Consider the following 15060-nt stretch of genomic DNA (forward strand, 5'->3'; position numbering starts at 1 on the left):
CCAATCTTTAAAACTTTGGATTCAAGCTTAAAACTTCAAAAATAAATAAAAACTCATGAAAATTTGAAGGAAAAATATAAAATCATCAAAGGAAGGGCAAGAAATCACCTTTGCCCAAAAATGAAGAGAGAAACTCCCCTATTTTCGGACTAGAGGCCTCTTATAGGTGGCTGGTCAGACCACCTTCGGGGGCCGAAGGAGAGCTCCCGCAGCAGCACCATGTTCGGCGGCCGAACATGAGGTTCGGCTGCCGAACCTAGGCTTGTTCCTCAAAACATTTTTTGTTTCATTTTTTAAAACTTTAACTCAAAACCAATCAATAAAATCATAAAAAATATTTTGTAAAAACATATTTTTCCCTTTTAAGAGGTTCCGGTATCCGAAATTTTCGGATTCCAACAGGGATTCCGTCGGAAAGTTGAAATTTCGACACCGGAGTCTAGCCGGGTATTACATGAAAACACCCATCACCTTTGAATTTGAAGAATTGAAGACCAGTAGGGGGACCTCTGATGTTACACAAACAGTCGCCCAAAGTAAGCCATAAGCTGTCACCATAAGATAGGGTTACGTGGTAAGGGCTTGATAAGACGATATGCGGTCTCACTAGTGGGAAGGAAGACTCGGACTTCATAATCACCCGTTTCTTCACCAAGACTCGCCCAATTCAGGAAAGGCCAAGTCTTCTCATGAAGTTACTATTAGTAGACATAATCCAGCAGACTCCTGTTACGCCTATAATCATGGGATCACCGATCGCTTAGCTGGAAAGATCTCTTGTCGATGAACCAACCACATCATTGTCAGATTTCCAGGAAAAACTCTAATTAACCCCACGTCCTTACAGTATAAAAGCTAAGGATCATAGAAAAGGTACACAATTCTCTTATACAACTACTCTTTAGTTCTAAGCATTACAATACTATCGTCTTTCTTCATCTTACTGACTTGAGTGTCGGATTAGCTGCTATAGGTGCTAACCACCTCACTCTCTCTTTTTTGTAGGATTGACCAATCACAGCATAACTCCATTTTGGTCATCTCATCAATTTGGTTTCAGCCACCAAAATGCGATTAAACCCAAATGCAACAACTCAAAATCATAAAGAAACATCCAACATTGACTTAGCACATAGAAATACCAAATCACTGACATGCAATCAACTCAGCACATAGACATTCAAGATTCAATATAAAAGGGGGAAAAAAGACATAAACTTTGTATGCATTTTCATTCAGCAACTCAAGCTATACATAACTCTCATTGAGCCTACAAGAAACGAGTTTTGAGAAAGCCAAACTTACTTCTTGAAGGAAAAACAACCATAGCAACAAGAAAAAAATTTCGGAGAAAAATGGATGATTTCCAAAGATTTCAAAAGCTAAAACTCAAAAATTCAACTTGATTTTTCAAAACGAAGGTAAAACTCATGAATTTTCAAGGGACTTATGGAAAAATCAAGGCGAAAGACATTAAGAGGTTTTTGGCTCACCTATGTCCGAAAGAAAAGAGAAAAACTTCTCTCACAATCAGGTTAGAGGCATTTTATAGTTGGGTCTGCTAGCTTGTATTTGGCGGCTGGACTTGAAATGTTCAAAAACCGAACCTTGATAATTTGAAAATCTCTTTTTTAAAAAAAAAAAAACAAAACAAAACAAATTTTAAAATGCTTAAAATTTATTATATAAAAGTTTATTTTCACTCTTCTAAATCATTCGATTCTGAGATTCCAGATTTCAATAAAAATTTTGTCGGAAAGCTAAAATTTCAACACCGAAATTTAGCCGAATATTACAAAAAATATGTATCCTTTGATATTCTTGCATTTAAATGTTATACTTCTTTCGTCTCATTATTTTTGTTCATCTTTCTTTTATTAGTTGTCTTAAAATTATTATTTATTTTTTTTTAAATCTTTCAAAATATCATAGTATTTAATAAAATTTAATATATTTAAGATGGATATAATTAGAAAGTTAATAAAAAAATTATATTTTTTTAATATGCCTGAAAAAGTAGGGATAAAAATTATATTACGGAGTGATAATAAATTTAATAAATTGTAGAAGTTTAATTGAGAAAAAACATTTAATGAATGGAATGAAATAGAACTGAGAAAAATAATTCAATTTAGGAAATGAAAGGTTTATAAAAAAGAAAAACTTGAAAGGTCATTATCTTGGATTTATTTTCTTTAAATAACAATGGCCCGCTGAGTCTTCACTTGGGCCTTTAGCGTTAGATAGATGAAAAGTCAGTATTCCAAAATTAAGAATAATATATTTAAAATTTTTAAAAATTGCTAATTAGTTTGACAAAATTGGCATTATCATCTATTTTAATATAAATATAATTTTCGTTTGAAGTTATAAATTTTTTTTATTAATGATATTTAGAAAAACTTAATAAAGCTTATTGTAGACACATGGCGATCTTAATACACCCAATTTAAACTTCAATATGGTAGATGAAAACACTAAATTGATAAGAAGAGAAGTTTTTTTTTAAAAAAAAAAAAAATATCTTCAAAAGTCCTATTTTTTTCAAATAATAAAAAATTATAAGGTTAAAAATCACCAGAATATTATCTTATAAAATTAAATTTTAAAAAAATTAAATATACTCTGTTTTCTTCTAAATAAAGTGAGCAATCATATTAATTTATTGTCAAATTTATTTTATAGTTTAATTAAATTTTTATAAAAAAATTATTTATCCAAATTCATAAGAGTTCCTTAAATTTTTTATGATATATTTTCTCAATTATTAAATAAATATAATTTTTAAAATTATTGGGAAACCAAATTTTAAATAAAAGGTTACTTCCTTAAATTTAACTCCCAAACAGTTGAGGTTGGAATGGTCGAACGAGGCGAAACGAGTTAATGTACTGTAATATCCTCGCACGTTTTCTTCCAGTGACCAGAAAAGGCAGAACAACTGAAAAATTGGCAAGTCTGTCTTCCGTGTGATCGATCGTACACGTTCGCAAAAGACCACCTTGTCCGTTTCTGTCACTGCTTCAACCCCGCAAATCCACCATCAGACCTAAAAACCAAACTAAAACCCTTCCATTTTTCAATTCTTGGCCATTAGCCTCTCCTTCGATCTTTCTTAGATAAAAATATCACCTTTCTTTCTATTATGGGGAAGAGAAAGCGAACTACCACTAACCACAACGCCTCCTATCTTCCTTCTAATTCGGGTACGTTTTCTTTCTTTTTATTCTCTGCCCATCTGTGTTTGGTTCCCGAGGAAATGTTACAAAATCGTATGAAGAAAGGAGGATATGATTTTTCTTTTTTATAGAAAAAGAATTGGAAAAGAAAATTGGATTGAGGGTGGCGGCATTTGATGAGGAGTTGTTAACTGAAGTTACCAATTCGTTCAAAGATTTTCGTTTTTGTTGAGGTGGGCTTTTATATTTTCCGGGTTTCTGATGGAATATAAGGGAAATGATGAAAGGCTTGATTTTTCCTTTTCCCCAATTTTCTTTCTCTTTAAAGGCAAAATGGAGAGTCAGGGTTTGTTTTTGTCTTGGTTGGTAATCGTTGTGTGACTTTTATTTATTTTATTTTCCTCTGCAAAATGTTTCGGATTTCTTTTGTTTTACTTGTTTGTCTGATGATCCTTATGCTTTATCTGCTTTTATTTTACCCTTTGTCTAAACAAGATTTGATTGGTTGTCTATTGTTTTTGCAAAATGGTGATTAATTCTTAGAAATCTGAAGAGATGAAATTAATTAATTTGGCCAAAAGATTAGTTGTAGGGATTTGACTTGGAGTGTCTATTATGAAATTGAAGAATAGAATGGTCAAATAATTGTCCTACTGAAAAGGAAAGGAAGTAAATAAAAACAAGGGGGAATGGCCAAAGAAATGAATTACTTCATAGGCAAGTTAATAAATTATGATTGCTGGGTTTGTATTTTGGCATACAGCACTTTGTTGAGTCAGGTCCTGGCCATGATATTTAGTGGATCAACAGCATGCATTCTGACTACTTTAAGCGATTTGGATGCCATTTTAAAGTCATTGTATTGTCTACTTCAGATAACAACTTGTTTTTTGATAATTGCAGGATCTCTTAAACTTTCTTATTAATGAACTCTTTTTTCTAGCCTGATGGATCGACCTCACAGCTGTCAACTTTGGCCATTTAACTTTGAACCATTTAATTGTTATAATTATTTTGTAAAAATCCTTTTAGCTTCAGGCTTCATACTTCTTTAATGCTTTGCCGAGGGATTTGATTAAAGACTGAAGAACATTCTATGTTGACTTTTTCAACTTTTTTTTTTTGGGTTTTAAACCATAGGTGTCCTCAGCCCATCCAACTAGTCTAAGGGATAAAGGGTTCCCAACGAGTATTTACTCCATCCATTGGTTCAAACTCTTGACCTTACTCAAGGGAGAAGAGTTCGACTATCAGCTTTTTTAACTATTTAATAGTCTAGAATTGCATTTTGCAATAATGACAAGAATCTCCTTACCTAGCTGGCTCCCCCCTTTTCCCTTCCAACCCATCTATCTTGAGTTTTGATGGGCATAGGCTTGCAGGCCCTATTCTATTTTCTCCACTGCATAGTAATGAATAATAAATTTTATTTTACTTTTTTTATATGAAGGGCATGCAATTAAGAGAAAGGGAAAACAATAGAGTGATCAAGAAGAACCTAGTAGGGAGTAGGGAAACTCCAATGTTTGGCCTTAATAGAGATAAGAAAAATGAAGACAAATGAGATTATAGAGAAAAAGATGAGGTTAATCTTATGAAGTAAGAAGCTACTTGTTTGGAGAAATGTCCTTTAATAATAGGTGGAAGCAGGCCTCACTTGTTAATTTACCATGATAAATTATTTGCGGACTATTTTAAGGTCATTTGCAGTTAGTGAGAGAGTGGTTTGGCACACCCCCTATAGTAGATATGAAAGGAAGAAGGTTGATAGTGTCTTTCCCTTGTCAAACATTGAACGTTCACCCTTTACCAAAACATCGCTAGGTTTGGTGGAACACCACCAAATGAGTGGAATGTAAGATCTTTCAGACTTTGTGTGATATCCAGATTTTGGTTCTGATTTTGGGTCTCAGGAGCTACCCATCAATATTTGGTATTTCGAATAGAGATTATATTAGATATGACAGAGTCATTTGAGCTCCCCCTGCCTGGACCAGTTCTTTCGGTGTTCATTTACTAGTGATTCAACCTGCCTCCTTGTTGTCAACACTTCATTGCACTTGACTTTCTTTTTCTACTAGCCCCTTTAACTATTCTAGAAGATACAGTTTGACTTTCCAAACTCTACAAGTTATCTTCTTATTATTTGTTAAGTTTTTCCTTTATCAGTTTTCTTAGGTTGAGCTCAAAACTTTCTCTTTTGAGGTCAGGATATCTATCCACTGCTTTTCACGTTTCATTCTTGGTGACTATACATTGATAATCATTTCAGTTCTTCAAGAAGATTTAGGATCATTTGAAGTGTCTTGCAAGAGTCTTCTTGATGGAAATTTATGTGTGCTTTTAATATCTTCACATTAGGAATGGGTGTAGTTGCTATTGGGATGGATACTGTTGATCGACTTTGATCTTCAGGGGGCATTTGCACCCACTACTTGTGCATATCACCTAAGTCTCCTTCACCCCACTTATTTGATCTTCCTTACTCTTTTTCATTTTTCTGAATCAGAGCTACTTGGTTGGATGTCTGTCCTCAGACAGCATAGGCATGAATTAATGCTTTAAAAACTGTTTTGGCTTGTTATTTGGGAGCTGCAATGTTTTTTTCTTGTCTTTTTTTCTTATTGGATTTTCGTCTTTATTTTTTATTCATGTTCTCCTTTTAGGCGTCCTGGCTAGCCCAATGCATGTAGGATTACGAAGTGATAGTCAAGAATCATGGAGGCATGGTGAATGACAAAAATCAACAAATTGCCCCCTTGATAGCCAATTTGGAGTTGGAGCTGCTTCATAGGAACTAGGAAGTCAAAGGCTCTATTAAGCACCTTCAGGAGGTCCTTAAAGAGTTTCACTTTGTTATAAGGTTGAGTGGGTTACATCCTTGAACTTTTTTAAAGATTTATTGGTTCAAGGACAGTGGATGTGAGCATCCCTCTGAGGTTGATGAGTTCCCCTTAAAATCGTGAAACCACTTGCTCTTCTCTTTATGGAAATAGATATCCTTATGTTTTACATGACTGAGGTGATTGACAATATATGACCCCAATGTTTCTGTTTGTCTTAGGTTGTCTTGTTGATAGAATGTTTGCTCCACTATCCTTTTGCCACTTCAGTCCCCTTTTTGTGAGAGTTTCCATCTTTGTGTTTTCACATGTTTATATCACTCCTTTTTGTATTTTTTGCTGTCCTTATACACATATGTTTCTAAATGAAGCTCAATGTTCTACTTTTTGGGCATCAATTTTTTATAAAGCTTCTTTTTCCTACTACATTTCTTCTTTTTGAATTTGCTCATGAAGCAGAATCAATGAAAAGATTTAAATATTAACTTGAATATTTCAATCCCTTTCAAGGTCATTGTTTCGTCATTCTCTTTGGAAGTTAATTTTTAAAAGAAAGGTAAAGTTTGATTTCAAATTTTCACCTCTTTCCCTCCTTTCCTGTAATATTTGTTACTCCTACGAATGACCAGAACTCCTTCGAAAAATAGCACCAATATGATGAATACTGAATTTTTTGATATGAAGGGCCTGCAATTAAGAGAAATGAAAAGTAAGAGGGTGATCTAGGTAGGAACATTCCAATACTAAAGTTAGTACTGGCTTTAATGGAGATAAGGAGAATGAAGGGGAAAGGGGGTAAATGGAGAATAAATGATGAAGGAACTTGGGATTATCAAGTCAGCAGCAGCTACTTGTTTGGAGGAGTATCTTCTATAGAAGGTGGAAAAATCGTCAAGTTATAATGATACATCATATGTGAGCCGTACAGTTATTTGGTATCAGCTAGAAAGGTATTGTTTGGCAGTTAGTACACCCTTTCAGCACAGAAGGATAGGCAGTTGATGGCGTCCTATCCCTGTGAAACATTGTACGTGAACCTTTTTATCCAAGTTGGGTGATGTGGGGTAGATTTGATGGAATCAGTCGGTCTCACTAAGATTTTGTGTCATATAATTGAGGGTTGAAATAAATTATTATTATTATTATTATTATTATTATACTGTTAGTTTATTCTTCTCCTCCATATAAACAATCAGCATGTAAATGCTAATAATTTTTGTTTATTTCTGAATGTTGCAGACAACATGCCATGCTCATCTGGAGCAGAATTACTGTCTAGGGAGGTAAGGTTTTTTCTTTCCCCCCCTTCTCTGTCTCTTTTTTCTTTTCTTGAATTTGAAAGGATGCACTTGGCTTTCACATTCTTTTTATATTTTCTTGAATCAGTCATATTGAATGATCCTTATACAAGCCTCTTGGTTGATAAATGAGGAGAAAATTGCAAATTGAAAAATTATGTGGATCGGAACAGTTTCACACTGGACTTGTGCTTGATTTATCGAATATGATTGTCATTAGTTTTCCTTTTTGCAGAAATCTTCTCATTTACTTGATTCTATTGAATTAAGGCCTCTTTCAACTGGGATGGAAGCCACAGATAGTACCATGAAGCTGTTGAATGTGAATTCTTCTCTTGCACATCAGCATTACAATGTTGGCCGTCCAATTTTCTTGAAACGATCACGTCACCACTATGGGCATCAATACTCTCGAAGGAATTCAGGGAACAATGCTCATGCATCGAGTTCTCATGGGAAAATTGCCCCTTTACGTGATGAGAGACTTGCCTTCAGGTTGTCTGGTTCAGAGTTTGGACACCATACAGGTCACATATCTCTGTTCTGTCATCTGTGAATTTAGGTCGGGGAAAATTGTGATTTGGGTGCTCAATTAATTTCTATAAGGATGCATTTAAATAGATATGGTTTTCAAATGATGAATGAGGTATTCGGATTTGATATCATGTTGAAACTTCGTGATATTGCAAACTATTTCTTCGTTTGATATAATTAATATTGTAAAAAAAGAATTCAAATGAATTTTTATAAAATTACGAAAGACGTCATCGGTCTTTCAAATGAAAATTTTTTAAGTTAAAAAGAATTAAATTCTTTCATTCCAAATAAGATAATTATTAGAACTGGAATCACTTGAATTGAATTCTTGCAAAATTTTTGATACCAAATGGAGGACATACGTAAAAGGTAGTCTTCAATCTACTTTTCATAAATGTGAATGTAACTTAGAATTCACCATATAAGCTTCTTTCATTGTCTCATACTGAGCTGACTTCAAATTTTTTTTCACTTTCTTAGCGACCAGAGAAAAAGCATTTGGCAGGGCAGATAGAATTAGGCTAAGTTCCCTGGTAATGGATGCATCTGATGCAGTGAAGATAATATGTGGGATCTGTCAGAAGCCGTTAAGACGGAAACCATATTTTCTTGGAGAGGCACTTTCTTCCGGGGAATGCTCTATTGTGGCTGTTTTAGTCTGTGGTCATGTGTATCATGCAGACTGTTTGGAGCAGAGAACAAGTGATGAAAATAGATGTGATCCCCCTTGTCCATCTTGCTTGGGCTTGCTTTCTCAGGAGGATCCCTCAAGAGGATAAGAGATATACGGATATTCACTTTTATGATACTGATTATATAGGATAAAACCCAGAAATACCTAGGTGGAAAAGCATAGGTTGGTTGATTTAGTCTATAGGATTATTACAAGCTTGTGAAGAAACATTATGCATTTGTTGCTTCATCTGTATTAGTTAGTGGGAAGCACATGTTTTTCGTCAAGTGATGGACAATAGCATAGTTACATTTCCAGTGTAATATTATAATTCTCCTACTTTTGTTGTACAAATTCACAATCACGTTTTGGAGTTGAAAATGTTGACAAATTTAACTAGGAGATTTCTTCTCCTTTCTTATCTCTTGGTTGAGATGTTGTCTGGTGATTCCCTAGCTCTTGGAGCTGAATGGTAGCTGATCAACTAGGATGTTCTTTAACTTGCTCCTCTGGTTTATGCGTGCTAGTTTATGGATGGTGAATTTGCATTTCAGCTTTACATATGTAAGCCATTTTGGCATTTCGTTTCAGAACTAGCAAAACAAATACTGGAACAATGATTGCTAATCGACTTAAGTAGAAATTCCAGTCATAAAGCACTGTGTAATTCTTGATGCTCATTGCAGATTACTTCAAAATTAATGTCATCAAGAACTACATTACCTTTGCAAAGGAATAGAAAACTGTACAGCGACACACATGCATAAGTACAGACCTATAACGTTAGCGAAAGCTCGTCGAGAGCTTAAACTTCCCAGAAAGAACTACAAAGGTTCCTTGCAGGTGATCTTATTATGCCCTTGTCCCTTGCACCTGGAGCAAGTCATTACTCTTTTAAGTTCATCCATTCTTCTAATTTGTTTTTCCTTTAGTTGGGTTGGCGGCCGAGGTGTAGTCGGAGGAAGCACCTGCTTTACCTCCGAGGCATCTTCTTCATCCAAAGGCTTAAAAATGTCCAAAACTGGATTTATGGACTTGGAATATGTCGAACGGAAGCTATCAACTGTGTAGTGTTTCGAACAATAATCATATACACTCTTTCCAATGCGACTGAAGACAGCAATGGCATGGCGACAAGGTAATCCAGTCAATTCCCATGTCATACAACTACAGTCCCTTTTGACAATATCCACAACATAAATTGAGTCGCCATGAACCTCAAATACGGTATCAGATGAAAACAATACTTTGAAAGCTAGTGAATCCAGAGTTTCCTCCTGCAGTTTTTTCTCCTTGGATGGAGTAAGCTTTGTAGTCCATCCATTTGAATCCATCTCACGTTTGTGCATCAACTCCATCATTTTGCATCCAAGTGATTCTACCTTCTGGGTTACAGGAAGCTCCCACAATTCTTCAATCCAATTACTGTACAACTCCGCAATATTCACTGTAATTTGATTATAAAGCTCGCCCTTGAAAAATGCATTTGTCCAACATTCTTTCTCAATCTGCATAAGCCAATTGTATGCTTTTGGAGAAACCTGTTTAATTTTCTCAGTGAACATTCTGAAATTATCAAGTCGGACTGTATGTGCAGCAGCCAAAAAACTAGCAGGCAAAGCAGCCATCCCATCTCCATGGAATGGCCCTCTCAAATTTCTCATGAATTCATCCAGCAGGGGGTATATAGAGTAACCATGGTGAGCATTCTCAAATACTTGAAGCACAGATTTCGTTAGTCCCTTCTCTTTATCAGAAACAAAAGTTAGGGATTGTGAAGTAGAAATTGCCGATTTCAACTGCTCCAAAAACCAATGCCAGTTATTATCATTCTCAATATCTACTACAGCAAATGCAACCGGAAAAGCACCATCATCCCCATCTAACGCTGTAGCTGTCAGCAAAACCTCATGGAATTTTGATTTGAGATTTGTAGAATCAAGAAATAGAAGTGGGCGACAACCATTCTTGAAACCATGTATTGCGGCATGAAATGAAACAAAAAGGCGTTGAAATTTGCTGTCATCATCAATGAAAAGCTTCACAAAACTACCTGGATTTGCCTCTACCATCTTATCACAGAACCAAGGCAACTGGCTATAAGCCTCTTTATGGGAACCCTGAAGTTGCTTTCTTGCTTCTTCAAGTCCACGTCGCACTTGTGTGTAGCTCAGTTCAATCCCAAAATCTTGCAAAACAGATTTAGCAATGTCTTTAGGTTTGTGATGTGGGCTATCTCTTAGCCTGTCCTTTATAACACTGACCAGCCAACTTTTTGCTGGATGAGCAGCCTTCCATGATTCCCCTTCACATGTATGTGCTTTATTCATCTTTTTTATCCTAAAGACTTGATCAGATGGAACCCAAGATGCATGAATTGACCAAGAGCAACCTTCAGCCACACATATGCCACTTGCTCGATTGGTGTCATTCTTTTTTAACCTGTACACAAAACGATGTGCAATGGCATATTTTTGCAGTGCATCACGAAATTCAGCTACATTCTTGAATTCTTGGCCAACGCCAATTATTCCATCTTTCCAAGCGGCAATCATTTCTTCTAGAGAAACATCATTAGAGTTCATATCAGTAGATGAATAAAGAGAAATGTCTACCCATGGAACATCTGATTGCTTTGCTGCCTGCTCTACTTCATCAATTATGGCAACAGTGCCATAATTATGAGAATTTTTCTTCCTTGATGTACTTTTTCTTGCCTCATTAACCTTGTCAGTGGCAGGATCACTGGCACCAACTTTCCTGGACACAGTACGCCTCCGCTTCTTAACAGTATCAGCTGGGGTAGCATTCATATCAAGTACAGGAGAGATGGGAGCAGTTGCATCATCAACATGGGCAACAGAAGGTGTACCAGCTGCATCTTGAGATGCTTCAGCAGGCACAGTCTTGGCTCGTTTTGTCCCACGTGGTCTGTGAGTGATAACTACTATGAATCAATGCAAATGAAAACAAAATGGAGAGAAAAGTGAAAGTGTTGTCACTGTCAATTTTTCATAACGGGACAATTTTCAGTAACAAACCAGGGTTACTATGCAAGACATTAGCAATTATGTCTACACTTTTACCTTGAGGTAAAGAATGGTGTTTTATCATAAGTTATCCAGTAATCAATTACAGTGAAGTGGCAATCACAAGAGTTACCACCTAAGCTCCTAGAAACATGAAACATCTCAAGGAAGGAAAATTTACCTGCCAGCACGCTTGGGCAAGTCTTCATGATTAAAAGCACGCTTGGGCAAGTCTTCATGATTAAAACCTTCTCTGCCCATAACAAAAACATCTGCGGTTACTGAATCCCCATGAAAATCATACATCCTTTTTACATCTTTGTCATTTGCTAAAGTAATTAGAGTTTTCCTATTTCCTGGGAGGAAGTATTTCATGGACAATGATTCATATTCTAAGTTGCACTTTTTGGCAATTTCTAGCCTGAGATCATCAAACACAGTTTTATGATTGATATCTAGAGCATGTGCTTCTCCACCAGTGTATGAAATATACCCATCATCACTTGTAACAAATTCACCACCAAACTGGCATATCAGAATAAGCTTTTTTCTCGGCATCAGAAATCACTTCTGCACATCAGACAAATAATTAAAAAGCAGTGTTTAGAACAGCCGATACAAGCCTATATGTTATAGTACCTCCAACCTCCAAAGTAACACTTCTATATGCAAAGTCATTTCAAAACAAAGTGCAGGTTGTATGCCTACCTACACCATCCAAACAGAAGTTGGTATTCTAAACCAGCTACAACCATAAAAATCACATACAAAACCATCAAGAACAGATATACCAGTGGACCAGCAAGAGAATAACCCCCTTCCCTCCTCTCCATATATGCTTGCCCCTGCGGCCTAAGAAATTGTAATCTAAACCATTCCACCACCAAAAAAGCAAAAAAGACCCAAAAGACATGAACTGCTAATATTAAATACAGATTTTACTTTTGAACTATAACAAGTATCATGCATTAATTACAATGTTCATGTCATGAAAAATTAGTTCCTTTTCTAACATTTGTCACTCGGATTTAACTAGCTGATTGATAATTTTCATATCGTTTTTACTATATTTCTCTTCAAAATGAAGATCAATAGCCAAATGAACGTCAAGTTACTCAGATATGAGAAAGAATACACCTTCCACTCTACAATTGAAAATTCCAATTTTCAAAAGCATCCCTAGAGAATTTATTTATTTATTTATTAATAAAATTCATGGATTTGAAACTATTCACTCCTACAATCCCCGCTCTTCAACTCTTTTTATGAGATCCTAAAAGTACTCACACACACACAATCAGGCACAATATCAATTGACATCCAGAAGTTCCTCACCGATAAAATAAAACATCAAAAAGTATCCTAATTAATCATATTTCTTTTTTGTGTATGGCAGCATTGCAAAAATGCACTTAGGGCAAAAAAGTTACCTTCCCCACATAAAAAATGAAAAAGGGGACTGATTGCCACGAGAATGACAATTAGTTCAGGAAATGGCATTAAAAAATTAGAAACAAAATTTTTCTGCATTTGGAATAATACGCACACATGTAGTCACTGCTGATTGAGAGTTAATTTCACTCACAGTCCTCAACTTATATAGTTGTATGAATGACTGTCTCTCAACCTCAATTTGTGTCACAAAAATCCTTGAACTTCACTTTGAACATCATTATAGTCTTTATGACCTGCTAGAACTGGTTGATAGGCTAATTTATAGCGATAGGTTAATTTATAGCGATATTTCACTCACTGTTCCTTAACTTAGATAAGTGTACCACAAACGTCCCTTAACTTTAAATTGCATTGCAAAAATTCCTATACTTCAATTTAATAAACAAAGAATTCCTGATACAAAATTTCTGCTTAAAAATAATATAAAATTTGATATATTAGTTGCTGATATAAAAAAAGAATGAAAAATCTATTTACAATATCAACCTATATATTAAAAGAACACAGAAAATCATTCATAAATAATTAATTAGAGTTTGGATGTAATTAAAACAAAGTAAAATAACATACATTACAAATTTTTTCCTTAGATAAAAATAAAATCAATAAGATTAAGATAAAGTAGATGGGATTATTCTTTAGACATTAACTTTAAATTGATTGAAAAGTAATTCAAGTAAAAATGACACTGCTAATCTTTCCTATAATTTTTAATAAGATAATATATATATATACTATTTCTAATTATTTACTTTATAGTTCAAATAAATAGAAAATAAATAAAAGTTTAAGTTTTAAGCTAAATATAAAAGTTCGAAAGATAATTACATAACCATAATTTAAAATTTATTATGAATAATTTTACAAAAAAAAATCAATATATAAATATATATATATAATTAAATTGAAAATTTTAGAAAATTTTGTACAATATATACATTAATATAAATTCAATCTAAATTGAGGACAATAAGAGAAATTTAGACATAAGATAACCTGTAAACCGGTTATAGCAAATCACATTAATTTTGATGATACTCAATTAATTTTTAGGACTTTTTACAATACAAATTGAAGTTGAACGAGACTGCTGATACAAATCTAAGTTGGGAGATAATAGGTATGGATAGAACCATCTTGATAGGGAAGTCATGAACATGAGCTGCATCAACCAATTCACTTTGAGTTTAGCATTTTTAGCAAGGAAGTGATAGAAGATGTCCCGTTAAAAAAATAATAACAATAATTTGTTCATTCCTTTAATAACTCAAAGCAATGAACTACTGTTTACCCAAGGCAAAAATGGGTTTGCTTATTTGTGTCCCTTTCTAACTAACAAATTGAAGAAACGAAGACAAATTATCAACACAAATTACCTTGAGCTTCCTACAGAAACAAAATGGTCACAAGTTCCAAGATTTCACTATACAGTATTTTCACCACTAATGTAGAAAGCAAGAACAGACAGAGCACAAGAAGCTAAGCTTTCAAAGGCTGAAGATCACAGCATTACGTTCCAACTTCCAGAAAAACCCAAAATTTACTACTTTCAGCAAGAAAACATCACATGCACTGTCACCAAATGTAAGCCTATTCTATAAGCTACCCAAAAAAATCCAAAATCATAATTTAAGGTGAAAAACTTAATGATCAAATTAGCATAACCACATTATGTTAAGATATAAGCTAATTCAGTACAAGATACTAACCAGTAAAGCGCAGAAATGTATATTTGAGAGAAGATGGAGAACGCAGGCTCTAGGGCGGGAGAGAAGAAGGGCTTACCAGAGCAGAGGTGAAGTAATTTGGGGTAGAAGAAAACCCTAGAGTTTGGGGCCTTGCGGAAAAAATGCGAATATTGAAGTAAGAGGGGAGAAGGACGTATTGGCGCACGAAATAACAAATGTGGGGGTACAATTGGAAAGAAGAAAATATTTAAGGGGTTGTGTTAAAATTTTTGGAACATATATCACACGGCTGCTTGGACCTAATCACCACCCAAAATGCCGCCCGGCCCAGTCTAAAATGTCATGTTTTATATTCAAA

General features: G+C 34.7%; 2 protein-coding genes across 10 annotated transcripts; one reads left to right on the forward strand and one right to left on the reverse strand.

Moving 5' to 3' along the window:
- The first annotated feature begins 2877 nt into the window (after positions 1-2877).
- On the forward strand, positions 2878-8951 carry LOC110617008. Of its 5 annotated transcripts, XM_021759585.2 has the most exons (5): positions 2880-3206; positions 5846-6042; positions 7262-7305; positions 7556-7847; positions 8338-8951. In XM_021759585.2, exons 3-5 carry the CDS (start codon positions 7267-7269, stop codon positions 8634-8636), a joined length of 630 nt encoding a protein of 209 aa, XP_021615277.1. In that variant the 5' UTR covers positions 2880-3206; positions 5846-6042; positions 7262-7266; the 3' UTR covers positions 8637-8951. The 5 variants fall into 5 exon arrangements, with proteins under 5 accessions (XP_043813302.1, XP_021615277.1, XP_021615276.1 ...); XM_043957367.1 differs by lacking the exon at positions 5846-6042 and having other exon boundaries at positions 2878-3206; positions 8345-8951; XM_021759584.2 differs by lacking the exon at positions 5846-6042 and having other exon boundaries at positions 2883-3206.
- A 231-nt stretch (positions 8952-9182) lies between these two features.
- Positions 9183-14903, reverse strand: LOC110617006. Of its 5 annotated transcripts, none has more exons than XM_021759578.2 (3): positions 14800-14903; positions 11741-12129; positions 9183-11461 (listed from the first exon to the last, which is right to left on the reverse strand). In XM_021759578.2, the coding sequence occupies exons 2-3, from the start codon at positions 12115-12117 to the stop codon at positions 9355-9357; spliced, it is 2484 nt and encodes an 827-aa protein (XP_021615270.1). In that variant the 5' UTR covers positions 12118-12129; positions 14800-14903; the 3' UTR covers positions 9183-9354. The 5 variants fall into 5 exon arrangements, with proteins under 5 accessions (XP_021615270.1, XP_021615273.1, XP_021615269.1 ...); XM_021759581.2 differs by having other exon boundaries at positions 9183-11474; positions 11741-11812; positions 14724-14897; XM_021759577.2 differs by having other exon boundaries at positions 14724-14897.
- Between the last annotated feature and the right edge of the window lie 157 nt (positions 14904-15060).

Source organism: Manihot esculenta, chromosome 6, assembly GCF_001659605.2.
Source record: "Manihot esculenta cultivar AM560-2 chromosome 6, M.esculenta_v8, whole genome shotgun sequence".
Taxonomy (NCBI): domain Eukaryota; kingdom Viridiplantae; phylum Streptophyta; class Magnoliopsida; order Malpighiales; family Euphorbiaceae; genus Manihot; species Manihot esculenta.